Consider the following 19,955-nt stretch of genomic DNA (forward strand, 5'->3'; position numbering starts at 1 on the left):
ACTGCCCCATAGGGTTTCCAAGGAGCTGCTAGTAGATTCGAACTGCCAACCTTTTTGGTTAGCAGCTGAACTCTTAACCACTGCACCATCTTGGCTCCGCTGGCCACTTTACTACTCATTAACTCTTCCTCCTGAGGGATAATGAGAGGAGCACTGGTGACGCAGTTAAGTGCTGGACTGCTAACCAAAAGGTCCATGGTTCAAATCCATCAGTTGCTACATGGGAGAAAGATGTGGCAGTCTTCTCCAGTGAAGATTTACAGGTTTGGAAACCCTATGGAACAGTTCTATCCTGTCCTATAGGGTCGCTATGAGTTGGAATTGACTCGACCGCAGTGAGTCTAAGGGATACTAAGGAGGGGAAAGAAGGTGGAGTTCAGGTCAGCCAGGCATGCTTAGCAACCAAAGCAATTAAATCTTCGTATGATAAAATTTAAAGGCCTGTTCAAATTCTTTCGAGTCATTTAAGATTTTGTTCCATCCTAATTGGTTGAACAAGCTTGTCAGTTAGAGGTTGGGCATCCTTGAGATTGCTATTTTGGTTTTTATAGTTTTGGGGTAGTAGTATTTGACCTGTCTCTGGGAGTATGTACAAGAAGCTAAACTCAGCCTAAGAGTCTGTCTTGAGACCAAAAGAAAGATAATGTACTGAGTGCCTGTTACACGAGACTAAACTGTGCAGTTCACATTGCTTATCTATTATGGTTTACAATCATGCAGGAAAGTGGGTATTATATCCACTTTAGAGATGTGGAAACTGAGGCACAGAGATAATCTGACCAGTCTCTCATCTAATAAGGAAAACTCTTTGGCTAACAGCCTCCAAAGCACAAGCCCTTTAGGAAGGTGGACTGGAGATTGCAGGAGGCTTTCAATAATCTATGCTGTTCACACTTACCATGAGTAATTGAAAGCTGACCCTATGTTCCTTTTATGGACCTCCATGGAACCTGGTTGCAGAGATTTTATGGATAACTCATTTCAGCAGCTGAGAAACAAAAATGCTTTTATGGGATAAAAACGGTCTTTATTTCAATAATTTTTTTTTTCCTTTCTTTAAACGAAAGAGCAAAATCTACCACAAACAACAAGAACGCCCACATAATGGGCAAGTCTTCAGATTCGGCTGTACGGACTACTGAGAAAATGGTGACAGCATTAGGGCACTTTGGCCTAAGATGTTTAAGAAGCGATGTAATGAACAGCTGGGGGTTTCTGAGGGACACTTGTGCGGCACAGGGAGCCCAACCGTTGACCATCCTCACCGACAGCAGTTGGCCGGGTCGGTTTGCTTCTGCAATCCTAGCCCTTCGACCTCCCCTAGGCGAGCTTCTCCGGCTGCCGCAGCGCCCATGGACCTGTGTCTTCCCGCCCCCGCGCGCCCGCCAAGGCCGACGCTGCCTGGACTCGGCTGCGCGCGCCCCCCGCGCACGTGACGGGACGGGAGGGGCAGTTTTCCTCCTCCCCGCCTCCTTTCCGAAACTCCACCTTCCCCTGAGAAGCTGAGCTTTCTATTGCTCCACTACCGGAATGGCCGCTGCGTCAGCCAATCAGGACGCGGCTCCTGAAGTAGGACACGCCCCCTCCTGGTCCTCAGGTTCCTTCCCGCTCACACCGGAGTCACTTCCGAAGAGAGAGAACCGCCATGAAGAGAGAAGGGGGTGCCGCCCACCTCTGCTCCGACAGCCTCTCTGAGTCCCAGCAGCAAGACGGCAACCACGCACCCAATTTCGCCTGCCCCAGCTCATGCCGCCGTCGCCAGCGGCGCCGACATGACAAGGCGCTGCATGCCCACTAGGCCAGGTTTCCCCTCATCCCCAGCCCCGGGGTCGTCGCCCCCGCGCTGCCACCTGAGACCCGGCAGTACCGCCCCTGCTGCAGCGGAAAAGACAACAGAGAGTCCTGGGGACAGGTACCGTGCAGAGGGGCTGAGAAGGGGCCGGGTCGCGGGGGCAAGGGTATAAGGGAGGATTGAGGACGGCCGCTTTTCCAGTTCCCGCCATCCTCCGCGAGCTCAGGCCTTGCGTTCTGGGCCTGGCAAACCCCCGCCCCGCGTCCGCGCAGGGGCTTCTGGGACTACGAGTTTCTTTTTTTGTACTTGCGGAGCTGTTTGGGTCTAGGACCCCAGGGAGCCTGGGTGGCTACGGAGAACTCGCCTTAGGTAGACCGTGGTTTTTGTGCTTTGCGATAGCTTGACTCGGGGCCCTAACTGCCTGATGCATATTTAGGTCTTTTTCTCTACATTGTCGGTTTTACTGGTCCTAGTGGTTTAACAGTATAAAACTTTTCTATATTGTGGGTGAAGTTAGGTCAGGTGTAATGAGGAAAGCCTTCCACGAATTACATCTATATAGCCCAGTGTACACGATAATTTATACTTAACATATAGGTTTAGGAACGTGATATGGTTTCTCTTCCAGTAACTTTCAGCCTCTCTAGAGGCCAATTTCTTTGTAAAGATTTCGTGAACCAACTTTGTGAGAGATGTGTAATAAGATGGAGAATTTTATCAAATGACATCCTGTGTCGATAAAACGTGTTTAAATTCTATATGCACTTTTTTCTGTCTTTTTAAGTTTAAAAGCTTGTGACAAATTTAACAGTAAATTTATGTTCTAATATTGTTGTACAGGTCCACAATGCCTTATTTTAATTCAGAAAGCTATGAAAATCAACTTTTCAGTAAGTTTGGCACCAAACCTCATTTGGCAGCTTAACCTGACTATAGTTGATGTAAGGCTATTTATGGTCTTTATCACATGAAGTGTGAATATTCTAAGTTTTACTGGGGAGTCTGAATGTGCAGCCCCACACCCCACTTGGATGTACTTGGATACATCCAAGATAATAACCCCTTTCTAAAATGTGGTACTTTCAGAATTCTAATACAAATTTGGCCCCAGAAGTTTCAGATAAGGGTTTGTGAAGCTGTTGTAAATAATTAGTTTAAAAAAAAAAAACAGTTATAAAAACGTAGTGGACATTTCTGTGCACATGAACTTGCATAACTCTTCTTTCCTGAAAACTACATTGATGGCTATTTTAACAAATTTCTTGTTTTACTCAAAATCATTTTTGTTTTTCTGATGTATGTATTGAAAAGGAGTCTAATACCTAATGTTTCAGGGAAGAAACATAGTATTGTACTTAGTACTTATTGTAAAAACATACTGTTATCTTGTTTCGAATTAGCTGCTTCTCTCTTCTTTCCCACCTCTGTTTCCTCAACCAGGAAGGCCTCATCCTTCCTTCTAAAGGACCCGTAAAAGGACCCGTAGCACCTCTTCCTTTACTCTTGGAGTTAATTTGCCAGATACAATTTATTTTATGTGAACAAATGCACAGATACTTCCTTAGCCTGTCACTCATTCATTTCTTACCACTTAGCTTTTCTTCCAACTTCTAAAACATTGTGGATTCATTTCTTACCACTTAGCTTTTCTTCCAACTTCTAAAACATTGTGGATTCTAAGTAAAGATGGGCATTATTCTTCTAATGTAACCAGTAAAACGTACAAGATGTAGAAAAAGCTTAACCTTCAAAAAAAAAAAAAAAAAGCTTAACCTTCAAGGGATTTGGATTGTTTAAGTTTTCTCTGCGCATTCCAACCTCACAGTAAATAAATGTTTAGGGAAATCTATAGTCAGCAGCTTATCCTCTTTCAGTAAGAACGAATAGATTTTAGAAAAATTTGCCGGAAAGTAATTTTTTTTCACTCTCCATGTAATAACATCCCATATATGCAACTGACAAATAACTCTAAATACATGAACAAATCAAAATACAAATTTGGTAATATGTTCCTATCTCACTTTGTGTTCATCTCTCACTCCTGTTCAGAGAGTCTGTTCAGATGTCACTCAGTTTTGATAATCTCCATTATTCATTCAGCAAACATTTATTGAGCACTGTACTATACCAAGCTTTGGCGATATTAAGGAATAGGATCAGATCCCTGTCCTTAAGATCTTCATTCTACCACATAGCAGTGAACTTTTCAGTCTTAAGAAGCACTACTCTACCAATTCCCTGAATCCACGGTCCAGTCTTATCATTTTAGCATTATAGATTATATAAGCCTCATTTGTGCTGCTAACCAGAAGGTTGGTGGTTCAAGCCACCAGCCCCTTTGAGTGAGAAAGTTAGAGTAGTCTGCTTCCATAAAGATTTACAACCTTGGAAACCCTATGGAGTAGTTCTACTCTGGCATATAGGGTTGCTGTGAGTTGGAATGAACTTGAGGGCAGTGAGTTTGCTCTTTGGATTTTTGTGTTTGTATAAATGAACTCCTGAAGGAAGTGGTGAATCATATTTTCAGTTTTTTATAATCAGCTTAGCAAAGCATTATTTTCAGAACTTGATTATTTGAACCAGATAATGAAATCCAGCCTGTATTCTATAAATCTGACTCGCATTTGCCATTTAATCTGAATTACTGAGGTTTTAATATTTGCCTATGTGATACAATGTTAGTTATGCTTTTATTTTCAGAAATCAGTCAATTACAGATTTCTTCAAACCAGCTTCAAAACAAGGTATGTATGCTGTTAATGTATTTCTTGCTGGGTCTTTTTGGGAAGAGGGGGATGGATTAAATTTTTAAACCAATTCTAAACTCTTAGATTAATTTGATTAAGCGTAGTGTTCGAAACTGGAAATATAACACAGATAAGCTTAAGTTCTAAATATGAAGAAAGTCTTTTTGCGGTTACACTTTCTTACATTTAAAATACTATACTGGTCAATAATGTTCATAATGCATACTATTTTGATTCTCTAGTACAGTAATGTATTCATAAATAGAGCCATAGGAAGGTTGCATGATGTCCCAAAAGAGAGTTTTATGAAAGTAAGGCTATTAAAAAATAAACCATGTCTTAATATCTCTTCATGTCCCCCAGTAAAATTTATATCATCATCCAAATATAATCTGTCTGAACATTTTTGTGGTAGCTTTTGTATAATTTAACATTTTGGTATTTCTAATAACATAATTTATATGTGTTTTAATTGGTTATTTAGACAGACATATGTTGGATTCTCCACAAAAATCAAACATCAAATATGGAGGAAGTGGATTGTCCCACACTGGGACAGAACAGTTTAAAAGGAAATTATCCTCACCGGAAAAATCTAAACCCAAAAGGATGCCATCAGAAAAGAGCCCTATTTTAGAGGTTTTCATGAAAGGTGTTAAAGAGCACCATAAAGATCACAGTGTTCATGAATCACGTTGCCCTTGTGTGTCACTAGTCACCAAATTTTCAAAGGGGGTTACAGAAATGTATATGCCTTCTTCATATCGCTTGTCAAAAGAGATGAAGGCACGAAAGAAAAAACACCGATCTCCAGAGAGAAGAAAGTCCGTGTTCATGCATGAAAATAGCAGGAAGGAGAGTGACAGAGATCAAGACAAAAGGAATGCAGACTCCAAAGGTCAAGCCACAGTGGCAGAAGCTAATATCTTCAAGAACAACTCCAGAAGCCTTAGCAGGAGCAGTGTGTCCAGGCATCACTCAGGAGAAAGCCCACTTGGAGATAAGTTTCAGTCATCACTAGCATCTTATTGCAGAGAAAGAGCACTAAGGAAGATGAGAAAGGAGCAAATTAAGCAGAGAATCAACTCAGAAAATTCCTTCTCGGAAGCAAGCAATCTTTCCTTAAAATCCACTAGTATAGGAAGAAAATTTAAACCGAGGCAGGAACAAACCGAGCAGAACAATGTCATACATGGAAAAAGTAATCTTTCAAACCTGGTATGTGCGATAGTTACTGAATTAACTTTGACTACTGCTGTATCATGTTTAGAATACTATCTAAAAATATTAGTAATTGTTACATCATGTTGATATCTTTGAGGAAATGTTGATGCACAGTTTGTGTAGAAGTTGGTTTCATTAGATATCCTCCAGCTCCTTCATTCAGTTCAGTAAAGCCGTTCGCTTAATTTTTTCAGACGAAGAACAAAGACCTTAATCTGGAAATTAAGTGTTCTTTTTTGAAAAGTAAGTATAGGCATTTTCAGATTATGTTCTGCTGAAGGGAGACACTTGAGGAATGGAAACTCTAAAACAGGAAGAAATGGCTTAGAGCAGTGGTTCTCAAAATAAGGCTTCTAGACCAGTAGCATCAGCTGGACACATGTTAGAAATGCAGATTCTCAGGCCCCACCCCAGCTTTACTAAACTAAAAACGTTGGGGGGGTGGGTAGCCCAGCAATCTGATTAACAAGCCCTCCAGATGATTCTGATGCACTTTGAAGTTAGAGACCCACTGGTTTTAGAGTACAGTATGTCCCCAGATTACTTAGAGACAACTTAACCTTGTCCTTTAATGCTGTGTAACTTTGCCCTCACTTGGAAACAATTCACCCAGCCCCTGCTTGCAACAAATTCATCACAATCACCTTCACACACAGCTTTTAAATTATTGAAAAGGCTTTGTGCCTTCTGTACTAAACCCACTGCCGTTGAGTCTATTCCAACTCAGCAACCCTAAAGGGCAGAACTGCCTCTTAGGGTTTCCAAGGCTGTAATTTTTATGGAAGCAGAGTGCCACTTCTTTCTCCCATGGAGTGGCTGGTGGATTTGAACTGTCGACCTTTTGGTTGGCAGCCGAGCTCTTTAACCACTGTGCCACCAAGGCTCTTTCTTGGACTAAACCACACCAAAAACGAAACTTGTTGATATTGAGTCTATTCCTACTCATAGCTAACCTATAGGACAGAGTAGGACTGCCCCATAGGGTGTCCAAGGAGCGGCTGGCTGGTGGATTCAAATTGCTGATGGTTTTGATTAACAACTGTAGCTCTTAACCCTTAACCACTGCACCACCAGGGCTCCTTGAACTAAAGTAAGGTTAAATGAAGAACCATATGCACTTGTTACAACTTACCTACAAATTTGACTTAAAGGCAGACTGGAATGGATCTGGTTCCTAACCTGGGGACTGCCTTGTATATAAATCTTAGAGAGTATGGGTCTTAGAAAACTTAGAAAATGCTCCAGATGTTAACTTTATCAGGTTTCTCCTTTCAGAATAGACCAAATTTATATCAGGTTAGCATAAAAAACTGTCCCTCTCCCCAAGGAAATCAAGTTGTGAAGTACATCTGTTTCAAAGAGCTTCTCTGCATACAGGGCAAATAAAAACTAGATAATCAAGAAAATGCTAAGTTAATAAGGTACTATGAAATTTTAAAGCCAGATAGGCCAAAAATAAACCCAGCTGTGCAGTTCTAGGAGTAAATGGAAATTGTTGCATTGTATATTGCTGGAAAATATATTTGTGAATCCTTGGGCTGATTTGCAAGGAATTTGGTGCCTTTGCTAGTGAGATTTGCTAATGATCAATAGAGGTTAGACATTTTGGTTCATTTTTATAGGATTTCTGTGTTTGGTGGTACATCAGCACTTAAATAAAGTAAGTTGTGTCCATTTGATTGGTGAATATTAGGCTTGTTATTTCTAAATTAATCCTTTATCACAATAATGCTGTGTTCTAATATAATTTTAACTTTTGTTATTAATATAAATTTCTAAACTAGTATTGTGAAAGGTAACTTTGTTTTTACAACATTTTTATACTAAAAATGCTCTTCATTTTTACACTAAAACTTAAAATCTTTTACGTATTTTATTATAGAAGTTGGAATTACCTCCAGCTTGCTTTATTTAGTCTAGAAATCCATATTTAAATGTTATGAAGAAAACTGCACATTCTTTACTGCCCCAACTCGTAATATAATTTTTTCTCCTTTTGTTAATAGGAAAATGGACATCTCTCAAGGAAAAGATCCTCTTCTGAATCATGGGAACCTGCTTCAGGTAGAATCAATATGTTAAGTTTATGAATTTGTAAATGAATTTTTCTCTTTTAAAGGTCCTTTTTAAAAGTAAGTTTGTTTAAACATGCAGTCCCCTCCTTAGCGTTGAGTTGGGTGTCTTAGATTAGTTAAGAGTATCGGTAAAATTATAGTAGAGAAGAACAGCCCTTGCACTTACCATGTGTAACCTGTAGTTTACCTTGACCTTGCTCTGTCTTAAGTTTCTCACATGTATTGGTCATCTTGGTATTCAGTGTTCTTTTTCTGTATCACTGGCGGTGTTAAGAAGCATAATCTTTTATTCTTGGAATTGTGGAATAATATCTGAGATCTTGATACAATGTTAAAGATGATTCACATAAGGTTGAAACTATTATGATGATCCAAAACAGTTTCCCAATATTCTCAAAAGATCCCTTTTTAATATCAAGTTTCAAGGACTCGTACATGATACTAGTTTGTACTTTTAGTATCTATTGGTTGAAAAAATACAAAACAAACAGCTCCTGTTAACTCAGTGATTCTTAAAGTATCTTTATCTTTTTTGGTTAGAAAATAGGACGTTATAAAATTCAAGCACTGCAAAAATTTATAGGACAGAAAATGAAACACGTCCGGAAATAACAACTGTTAATAGTTTGGTGTATCAGATTTTTTTTTTCCTGCTATGACTACAAACTTTGAAAAACAGACTTTACAAATTTTCCTGTTCAGCAAGATAAATTGGACATGATAATAATAGCTAACATTTATTGGGCACTTATGTGCCATCTCTGTTCTCTGCTTTTAATTTATTTGCTCCTCACAATCTTATAATTACTCTCACAGATGAAAAAACAAGAGTACAGAGACAAAGTTCTGATTCGTTTTTTAGGTTGTGCGTAATACTCCATCTTCTGGTATATTCTAGAGGGTTATTGCATTTTGACCAAGTGTCCCGAGTGTTAAAATCAACCTTAGTCAGGGCTGAAACCATATTTCACCATCGCAGAAGGAATTTCTAGAATACAAAAATAAATCTGAAGTTGTATGTGGTTTTTTCTTTAAAAAAACTCTTAAAATGTTTGGATTTTAATAGTTAAATTTTAGTGAATTTTGATGTTATAGTACAGGAACAACAATTTACCAGCCTCAAGATTGTTCCTGCGCTCACTGTACTGCATATTTGTGATAGTAAATAGATCATCACTGCATTGGGGTGAGTAGAAGAACAGAATGTTTTCAGCAGCTCCATCAGTTTAAGGGACTTGCGGTGGTGGTGTTGCCACCAGGTTGTTCAGCTTTCCGTTTTGTCTGGTAATGACTAAGATTAAAAAAAAACTCAGTTCCTGGGTTTGCAGATTTTGTCAGTGGTAGCTGAAATAGTTTCATTTGTACAATCCCCCATTCTGCATTTTTTGAGTACTGCTTTAAAAAGATGTTTGCCTCACATTTTCAGAGGCAGACTTAAGATGATTGCCTTCACTTGTATTTTTCTTGCTAATATTTTGGGGTATATTTTGTAAGCGTCATTAATTTTTACAATTAATAATAATTATAACATTTTATTCTTCTAATGATAAATATGCATTTATACTTCAGTTGACCGACAGGATTTCAGTATATAAAGAACAGAAGGGGATTTTTCACTCTAGAATGAAAAATCCCTAGGAATGCTTATCTTTATCAGGTTGTGAATAGATACTACAGATGCAGATGGCGTATCTTGTTCATATTAGTGTTACGCTTCTCAGTTGTGATGGTGATATACACGCTCACATGATCATTAAACACATGAAAAGGGCAGGGATTTCAGAAATCTTGTGGAGTAGGTATTTGGCTCTTTGGTCTTCCAGAGGCTGTGTCCTTTGACTGAATTTTGAGGTCAAATTTAATCTATCCTGGTACATTCATTAGTAATAGTCCCCAAACTAATTATTTATAACCAAATAATGGACATTTGGATTTTTCCTCTTTACAAACTTAACCCCTCTCTTAACCGAGTATTTTATGTTTCAGTCTTTCATATATCAGTGTTGTTGACCCCAACTCATGGCAACCCCATACACAACAGAACGAAATGCTGCCTGGTCCTGTGCCGTCCCCCTGATTGGTTAGGGGTCGGACCATTGTGATCCATAGGGTTTTCACTGGCAGATTTTGAAAGTAGATCGCCAGGCCTTTCTTCCTAATCTGTCTTAGTCTGAAAGCGCCACTGAAGCCTGTTCAGCATCTTAGCAACATGCAAGCTTCTGCCAACAGATAGGTGGGTGGTGGCTGTGCCTGAGATGCAGCCTAAGAATTAAGCCCAGGTCTCCCACGTGGAAGGCAAGGATTCTACCACTGAACCATATCAATAGATTTGAAAAAATATCGATTCCGACTCATGGTGACCCTATAGGACAGAGTAGAGCTGCCTCATAGGGTTTCCAAGGCTGTAAATCTTTGTGGAAACAGATGGCTATATCTTCTTCCCTCAGAACAACTTGTGGGTTCGAACCGCAGACCTCTTGTTAACAGCCAAGTGCTTTAACTCTTAGGCCACCAGGCTCCCTTCTACAGGCTGTAAAAGAGTATAAAAGGAATCATGAAATTTTTTAAGTTAATTCACTGCCCTAAAGAACTTGCGGAAGGGAATCCTGCCTGTAGTACCAATTCACATTTCTTTAATTCTAAATGTTAAAAGTTCTTTAAGCTGATTTGTCCTAAGTATTTCCCACACATTTTTCCTCTTGGATAAGTCTGACCAAAGCAAGCTTTCTCATTAGTAGCTGTGTGTAAATTATCTGACTTCTATAACCCCTTGCTGTTGAGTCAGTTCCAACTCATAGCAACCCTGTAGGATATAGTAGAATCGCCCTGTAGGGAAAATGAAACAAAATTTGAACTGGCTGCTCAGTAGCTATCTTCTCTGTAACCCTAAATTTAAAATTGAGATTATCAGTGTAAGTCTACCCTAAGTCTTTTACTTTTCTTAGCCATTTAATTTATCTTCTTGCACTGTAAGTGGCCCAGTCATTTAACTGCTGAGAACAGTGGGCATGGGATGCTTTGTTCAGGTAGTGGGTGATATTTGTAAAAGAATGGAGATAGGGACTCTTATTTGTTTATACATTGTTTGAATAATTATTCGTTACTGTAAATTGAATTTTCCAGATTGAGTTGATCAAGCAATTCAGATAATAACTGTGTAACTCTTGGTTCAAGTTCATTTTTTTTAATTGAACTGTTGGGGAGTGGGGACACGTGTCAATATTCAGAAACTTGGTATAGGGTAACTTGATTTTGAGAATACTGATTATACAAAGAGTGACTTTATAATGAACAGTGAATATTAAGAGTAAATTAATGAAACATTTTTTAAGCACAATAAGAAATTTTTTTAAACTGATTAACTCAAATATATGTGGTTATTAAAGTGCTTTAGGGTGGAGCTCCTAACACACAGACAGCTGTAGAGAGATACATAGGAAAGAATAAATAATAATTAAATGCTAGGTGGAAGACTTGGGTGAATTATTTTGAAAAATTAAAATTTGTCTGCCTTCTACTAGTTATTCTGCATGTGTTTTAAGGAACTGTAAATGTAGATGTACAAGTCTTAAATTCCTGAAACCAGGTCGTTCTTGATCTAAAAAAAAAAATATATGTCTACTTCGAGGGAACATGCTTTTGGAATTCTTTTATTGGTACAACTATATAATTTTTATATTTCTTTAACACTAGTATTTTTCAGTTAATAAATAATAGTATTTTTTTTTCCTTATTACATATGTAGTGAGTAATCTCAGCCTAAGCTTTTAGAATTTAGGCATTTCTTCAGGGTGTTCTAGATGCTCATTGAATAACCTTTACTAAGATAGGAAAGTATACTTTTCACTAATCTGGCAAAAATTTAATTTTAGCAGGCTCTAAGAATAAATTCCTTGACAAAAGAAAAAGGAACTCTATGAACTCAGATCTGAAAAGCACAAGGGAGTCTATAATACCAAGAGCAAAAGAGTCCTTCCTTGAGAAGCATCCTGATGGACCACATCGGAGAGAGAAGTTTATAAGACACATCGCACTGAAGACACCTGGTGATGTGTTGCGTTTGGAAGATATATCCTCCAAGGAATCAAATGATGAAGCTGATCCCTCCTCTGCAGGCTTGGCACCTTCACACTCTGGCCACCATTCTTCCAGGAATAATGACCAGATCTGTGTGGCAAGTACCAAAGAGACTAAGATGCAGAAACCCCACTTGTCTTCACCTCAGGAAAAATCTGCAGTTAAAAAAGCTAGCAACCTTCAGAAAAATAAAACTGCTAGCTCTGGGACATCAAAGGAGACAAAACTTCTACCATTACTTTCCCATGTTCCAAGTGCTGGTTCCTCTCGGGTACCATTAAATGCTAAAAATTGCACTCTTCCAGTCTCTAAAAAAGATAAAGACCGTTCCTCATCTAGAGAATGTTCTGGGCATTCTGCAGAGTCCTCCAAACACAAGGAACACAAATCAAAGACTAATAAGGCTGATTCTGATATATCTTCAGGGAAGGTGTCTGGGGAATCTTTGCATTCAGAATGTGGCACTCCTACCAGGTCTCCTCCGGCTGCTTTGGAAGTTGTGCCATGTATCCCAAGCTCTACTGCTCCTTCAGATAAGGCCCCTCCAGATAAAGAGAGTTCAGGAAATCCCAATGCAGGTAGCAGTGCACTGAAAAGGAAACTAAGGGGTAATTTTGATAGTGATGAAGAAAGTTTAGATTACAACCTAGACAGTGATGAGGAAGAGGAAACACTAAAATCACTGGAAGAAATAATGGCTTTGAACTTCAGTCAGACTCCTGCAACCACAGGAACGTCTCCTGTTCTTCCCAAGGGGCTTAGACCTCAGTCATCAGATAATACAGTAAGTAGTTCCAGGATATTCATCTCTACTTGAAGAGGGGAAGATGGGTGGGTTAGTGAAAGAAGAACAGATTTTAGAGCTTATTTTAAAATTTAGTATTTGCTGTGATTTATAATTGAACTGAAACTGGTACAGCTCTTGTTTGGCTAATGAGTTTCCAATATCTTTAGTTTTATTACTGTAAATCAGTGGTCTCCAAACTTTTTTGATCACATACAGTTTTATTAGGTAAAAAAAAAAAAAAAAAAATTGAGCATGTACTCCAATATATATGTATAAATTGTAGATTATATACATGTACCACTATACTACTGTATACTTTCTAAAACATGCAGAAATAATTTAAAATGAAGAGGAAAAAAGTATTTTCCTGTAGAAGTTATATAGAGGTTACTATATACTAAGTTCTGGAGTCTCTATAGAAGTTCCATATAAATAGAAGTTCTATTATTTTCTTCCTGCACCCCAATGGATCACCTTGCACACCCCCTGCTTTGGAGACCACTGCTGTAAATGAAGGTAGAGTGTAGAAATGTTGTTAATTGTGGTGTGCAGTTTTATTTATAAAGTGCTTCCTTCATTCTCTCTTGGGAATTAGCTGAATTAAATTCTTAGGTGTCTGTAAAATTTGATGGGGAAGGTGCTAATGTTCCATGGTAACACCAAAAATAAGTGTTACTCCCCTGAAATAGTGTTTGAAAGTAAATAGAGGGTAGTCACTGAGCCCTTGGGTATTTGCATTTGGTTCCTTGTAACTAACATGATTCTCTATAAGTAGTAGTTTTCCTTAAAGGTGGTAAAATTAAATTGCCTGCAATATAAAATACTAGATTTAATTAAAGCATGATGGTGAAAATTCTCTTTTAAGAAAGGTATCATGGCTCAGGTTACTGAAATAGAAAATAATCTTTAGTACTCTGAATAATTTAAACACCCCGGTTCTTCTACTGAGATATGTTGTAAAGTATTTCTAAATTTTTTTCTTCTAGGAACATGTTCATAGTGGAACTTATACAAATACTTTAGAGCGTCTAGTGAAGGAGAAGGAAGACACTCAAAGGTTAGCATCATGCTTAGTTTGTTAAATTTAACATCTTGCTTGTTTGAAGTGTGGTTTGTCCCAGACTGACATTACAGAGCTATTTTTCTCAAGTTTTCAGAGTTGCCCTATTGGCACACCTCCATTCTGCTTTCTTTATGGCTTACTTTTAATTTAGCTTAAAAAGTCATGAGAAATAAGCATGCATATTGTGTTCGTATCTTCCTAGCAGTACTTCTGCAGTGAGCTTTGTTAGGAATAAGGTGTTCTATCTTGCTTATAGACTAGATCACAAGATCCAGGTATTCTTGGTATGTATTAACTGCTACTATAAATTCCTCTCTGTTTATCACAACTGGTATCTGATAGCTGAAATTCTTGATCCAAATAATTTTTTAAAATGCTTGTATGCCTACCAACTCCAAGTTTTTAACCAGCGTGTCCACATATTATTTCTCCATCAAGTTAGTCTTTTAAGGAAAGATTTAGAATTACAACAGCCATTCCCTCCTATACACACACACAGAGAAATCAAAGTTTGTGGTTAGTTACAGCCTGCTTTTGGTGATAAGAGGGGGCTTGAAACCAGCCTGAGAATGTCACTAAAAGCTCAACTGGCCTGATTACGTGGAAGTTGGTGTACTTGTGTGCCAAACTTCATAACTAAGTATTTTAACTTTAGGAATTTTTCAGAGACTCAATAGGTCAAAGTTATTCCCCTCTGTTAAAAAATTCCTTTAATATTTCATGAATTCATTGATCAGTGATACAAAACCTGAAGTTGCTTATTTAAGATTGAACATCACACAGACCAAAGGCTGAGGTGCTAGTTTGGTTTGTTGATTGACTCTTCCCTGTACTGACAGAGCAGTACATTTAGTGGTTACTTAATATTCTGCCATACTCAGTTAACCTAGACATAGGGTTTTGTGGGGTGGAGCTGGGGCTGAGAATGGGAACCTAGATTAAAATAATCTCGGAGAAGCAGTACAAGCAAGGACTCAGGAGCTTGACTGCCTGGTTTTAAATCCCAGCTCCTGGTATGGTGAGTTTGAGCAAGTTACTTAGCTTTTCTAATGTCTGTTTACTCATCCATAAAATGGGATTATAGCAAGCTACCACATGGGTTTGTTGTGAGGGCTAAAAGGGTACATAACCAAGGCCTTAGTCCGATATCTGTCACAAAGTAAGTGTTCAGTAGGTGTTAGGTGTTGTGATAATGATAATGATGACTGCTGCTGCTGCTGGAGGGCCTAGTTAATGTACTGTGTTGTTGGTCTACTAAAAGTCAAATGAGCATTGAAAATTAGAGGTGATAATCAAATTAGAGATGTTTATTCTTTGCCTTTTTTCCTTCCCCTTTCTCTAAATGATTTGGACAGATCATTCTGGAAGTTCCAGCTATAAAGAAATACTCAAATCTTTTATGCAATGGAATACTACTTTAATACCGTACTGGTAGCTGGGTAAAAGTTCAAGATCTAAAATAGATTTTCTATGTTTTAAAGAAAAGGTACACTATATATTGGGGTGTATTTGGGAGACATGATTTGACTCATAGTGTAGTGTGACCAAATCTGTCATATAACGAGGTACTTAATAAGCGTTTTTCTTTGTGCTTCTTCTAGGCATATACTATTTTTAAGGTAAACTGTGTTTATTGTAGCATTGTTTCAATTTGTAGGCTAGATGAACTGCAGAAGCAGCTACAGGAAGATATAAGGCAGGGCCGAGGCATTAAATCCCCACTAAGAACCGGCGATCCAGACAGTACAGACGATGAGGATGGCCTCTTAGAAGAGCACAGGTAGAGCATTTTTCCAGTGTGTAGCCTCCTAAGTGTATAAGTTTCTTAATGCTGTTTTTGTAAAATAAATGACTGTTGATGGTTATTAGTGAATAATCTGACGAATCTTTATCCATCTCTGATGGATTAGAAAACTAAAATGTTAGGGCTAAGTTACGTCTTTGGTCTTTTCTCTTGATTATTGTTCTTGTCCACAGACACACGTAGTGGATTTGGACTAATTGCTAACAAAAAGTGAGAGAAACAAAAACATACTTTTTTTTTTTAATGCTAGTCTTCTAATCTGGGATTAACATTGGTCTTTAAAATTTTTTTTTTCCTTCTCAAATTCTTAAGAATGGCCAGACTAACTGGACCACCTGAGACCGGAGGACTCCTTGAGACACTCTTTAAACCTGGAACAAAAACTATCCTTTGAGATAGCTTCTTAACAGAGAAGCATAGTGACACACACAATAAAGAATCTTCCCCATAGATCAGTGCTCTGCTGAAAAAAAAAATGTGTTTGAATCCAAAAGGTCAACATTTAATCCAAAGCAAAGATAAGAAGATAAGGGGACAGGGAAACTGGAGTACTGGAAATGTGAACAGCCAGACACATTTAACAAAAATATTGACACAGTGTGAACGATGTAACTAATGTCACTGACGAGATGTGTGGAGACTGACAAAGGGTAGCCCCAACTTGCTGTGTAAACTTTCACCAAAAACACAATAAAATATTAAAAAAAAAAAAAAATTTCCCCTTGAATACAATTTTTTTTAAGTACAAAACCATATGCAGTATAACTATTTGGTATTCAGTGTCTCCCCCCCCCCTTTTTTTATTCCAATTTCAGGGAATTTTTAAAGAAATTTTCAGTTACAGCTGATGCTATACCCGATCATCATCCCGGTGAAGAAATATTTCACTTCCTCAATTCTGGGAAAATCTTTAACCAGCACACTCTGGACTTAAGAGACTGTGGTTTCATTGGACAAAGTGCTATAGAAAAGCTTATTCTTAAGTAAGTAGAAAAATAGACATTTAACTCTTTTCTGTATTAAAAGTTAAAAGACGTATGACTGATGTGATTTCTAAAAGGCTAATTTATGATCTAGCCAGCTTCCTATTTCCTTTTATTCTAAATGCCCTTTGTGCTTTCTTATTTAATTACTGGAAGCAGCATAGGGTAGTTATTTGGCACATCACATGCCTTTATTAATTAGGATTAAGGTCACTATGTATTAACGTTGGCTGTCAGAATAACAATGGCTTAAACAAAAAGTATATTTTTTCTTAAATGAAAGAAGTTACGAGGTAGGAAGTCCAGGACTGGTGTGTTGGTGTCACCATATCATCTTTTTGCTCCGCTGTCCCTAGCACAGGAGCTGTAGGTGCTTTGACATTCAAATTCCCAGAAATTCCGTACAGCGTTTCTACTTACGGTTAACTGTTTAGAACTTAGCATGGCCACGTCTAGCTACAAGGGAGGCTGAGAAGCAATTTTTACTCCAGGCAGCCAGTGTGCCCAGCTAAATCAGAGTTCTGTCACCAAGGATATCAAGAATGGAGATGTTAGTACAAGCAACGATCAGTCTCTACCACAGTGCCTCAGCTGGTCTAGTCTTTCTCAGTGCACACTATCTCAGCTCCAGAGAAACTGCATTGATTCTGGCCCTGTGAGCTTTAATGAAGTACGTTCCCAAGCTGGCAGAAACAGGAAATTGTTTGAGACTTGATAGTCTCCTTCTTGACACTGCCAACAGATACAGATTTTTGTCTACCAATTAAGTATGGAGCCAACAGACTGGATCAGCTTTGGGCTATCAGTTGCATTCCTTTTGAGTGACCCATGCACATTAGGATATAGAAAAAAAAAAAAATTATTTTTTATCTATTTATTTTTTTAGAGTGCACCAAATGGTCTGAGATGATTTACTTGCTCATTTCCATGATTATGTCAGATGTGGTAGTGGTAGAGTTGTTTTCCCATCAAGGTTACAGTCATATTGATTTCACTTTGTTTTTCAGATCAGGAAAAACAGATCAGATTTTTTTGATAACACAAGGCTTTCTTACTTCTGCTTATCACAATGTCCAGTGTCCTGAACCTGTATTAAAGTGGCTATTTCGGGTAAGAAAAATGTTTTGGGGATTGTAGTTGTCCCCTACTGTATTTCCTAGTCAAACTTTTTAAAATACAATTTTATCTGCACATTAATAGAGAAAAAATAAATCTAGCACATCAAGCCTATGACGTAAGTAGGTTAGAAACCCATTGCCATCGAGTCATTTCCAACTCATAGCAACCCTGTAGGACAGTAGAACTGCCCCATAGCGTTCCCAAGGAGTGTCTGGTGGATTTGAACTGCTTAACTTTTGCTTAACAGCCTGAGCTCTTAACCACTGCACAGCCAGGGTTCCAATGAGACACAGAGAGTCACTGTAAAGAGATTATAAAGGAAGCGATAGTATAGCTAGTATATGATACTAGTTGTGCCTGAGACATCTCGTCACACTGGTAAATCACTATTACGGTTTTAGAAGGGATCGTGTAATGTTTATGTACTGATTTTTTTTTTTCCATTTTTGTGAAGGTATTTATATACATGTTAGGATTTGGATGGAATCTACCTGAACATTCTCTTTCTCATTTATATTTAATTTTTAAATCATATAGTTATAATTGGCTTAATATTTGTTTTATCGAAATGGTAACTTAGCAGTGGTATCAGAGAACTATATTATTTATGAAGTGAGGCATGGGAAAAGAATACAGAGTTTTTACTCTGAACTTAAAGATAGAATTTCAAGGAATTTCATATTTGGCAAGGACTTGAGATATTCCAGTGTAACCTTTCATTAATTTTTTTCTTATATTTTTGAGTGCCAATTGTGTGCCAGGCACTGGAGATAACAGTAGTGCAAAAGGAATGTCTCCAATCTCAAGAAACCAACATTGTTAGTATAGAGAAGACAGACAAAAATATGTGCGTGCACATATTTATATTATGTCGCTTGATAACTGCTGTGAAGAAAATTAAAGTAGGCTAAGGTAGATATAGGTAGTACCAGAATAGGAGGAAAAGTTTGTTTTTTAATAAAAGGTAGTTCATGAAAGCCTTGCTGATAAGGTGAGGTCTGAGTGAAGACCTGAGGAAAGTGAAGGAATGACCCTAGCCACTGGAATGAAGAACATTCCAGACAGAAGTGTTGCCAAGACTCTGGAGGAAGAACATTTGTTCCCAGTGATCAGTGGCTCATTACTTAGACCTCAGTAACCTTTTGGTTAGCAGACGTAGCTCTTAACTGCCAGGGTTTCCTTAGCAGTCCTAGTTAAGTAAAAAATTTCCCCTCTATGATTTTCATATGTTGGTACTAATTATCTTTTTTAAAGCTTTCCAGAATAATCGTCATCTAGCTAACTGTCCTTCAGTTATTTTAAAACTACTATGATGACCCTCATTCCTGCCCTTACCAAATGTTCTCAGGTCCCTAAATTTCTAGTCCCTTTACTTTCCTGATTGTATTTAGCTTGTCAGTGTCGCCCTTAGAGTGTTGTCCTCACCGTAACAGGGCAGGTGCTTTAGATTCGGTCTTATCAGCAGAGCTTTCAGTGAGACTTTGACCATCTATCTCACCAAGATACTTCTATTCATTACAATTCAAAAGTAAGATCATCTGCTGTCATGCCAGGGCTTCATTATTCTCTATGTAATCTGTTTTTACTTTAACTTCCAAATAAGAAGTTATATTTGTCTGTGTTAATTTTTGTCTTGATATGGGCCCATCATTACTGTAGCCATTTTGTTATGAGACACAAGCATGTTCAAAAAGTTTATTTATATACTTCATATTTATTCTTTGAAAATCAAACTAATAATCATTCACTAAGCACCTTCTCTGTGTAAGACTTTGTCACATTTCTTCTTTACAATTTTAAGTTCATTTGCATGGTGGAAAGACTTAACAACTTGTAAATAATTTTTAGAAAGTGTAATATCATATTCATTTTAATGCTGTGGTCGTAATCAGTGTTTTATAAATTTAACTAAAGATCAAAGACTGTAGCCTTCATTATGGATTACACCTCAATATAAAGAAAACAAAAATCCTAACATCTGGACCAATAAGTAGCTTCATGATAAACAGAGAAAATACTGAAGTTATCAAGGATTTCATTTTACTTGGATCCACAATCAACACCCATGGAGGCAGCAGTCAAGAAATAAAATGATATGTTGTATTGGGCAAATCTTCTGCAGAAGACCTCTTTAAAGTGTTAAAAAACAAAGTTTTTTTTTTTTTTTTTTTTTGGAGGACTAAGGTGTACCTGACCCAAGCCATGGTGTTTTCAATCATCTCATATGCCTGTGAAGGTGGGACAATCAATAAGGAAGACTGAAGAATTGATGCTTTTGAATTAT

General features: G+C 37.9%; 1 protein-coding gene across 5 annotated transcripts in view; it reads left to right on the plus strand.

Moving 5' to 3' along the window:
* Positions 1-1,593: 1,593 nt before the first annotated feature.
* The window catches only part of SLF2 (SMC5-SMC6 complex localization factor 2), a 46,041-nt gene continuing 27,679 nt past the window's right edge, over positions 1,594-19,955 (plus strand). For 4 of the 5 annotated variants that reach the window (XR_007513437.1, XM_049855129.1, XM_049855126.1 and 1 more), the window contains exons 1-9: positions 1,594-1,912; positions 4,493-4,536; positions 5,024-5,757; positions 7,770-7,827; positions 11,711-12,699; positions 13,689-13,759; positions 15,423-15,545; positions 16,385-16,552; positions 17,560-17,662. Coding sequence is in view for 4 of the 5 variants with exons in the window: in XM_049855129.1 (XP_049711086.1) it covers positions 1,773-1,912; positions 4,493-4,536; positions 5,024-5,757; positions 7,770-7,827; positions 11,711-12,699; positions 13,689-13,759; positions 15,423-15,545; positions 16,385-16,552; positions 17,560-17,662 (2,430 nt within the window). In the remaining variant the exon portion in view is untranslated. The remainder of the gene's footprint in view (positions 1,913-4,492; positions 4,537-5,023; positions 5,758-7,769; positions 7,828-11,710; positions 12,700-13,688; positions 13,760-15,422; positions 15,546-16,384; positions 16,553-17,559; positions 17,663-19,955) is intronic. The other variant, XM_049855128.1, reaches the window with a different exon arrangement.

The sequence above is a fragment of the Elephas maximus genome, chromosome 16 (genome assembly GCF_024166365.1).
Source record: "Elephas maximus indicus isolate mEleMax1 chromosome 16, mEleMax1 primary haplotype, whole genome shotgun sequence".
Taxonomy (NCBI): domain Eukaryota; kingdom Metazoa; phylum Chordata; class Mammalia; order Proboscidea; family Elephantidae; genus Elephas; species Elephas maximus.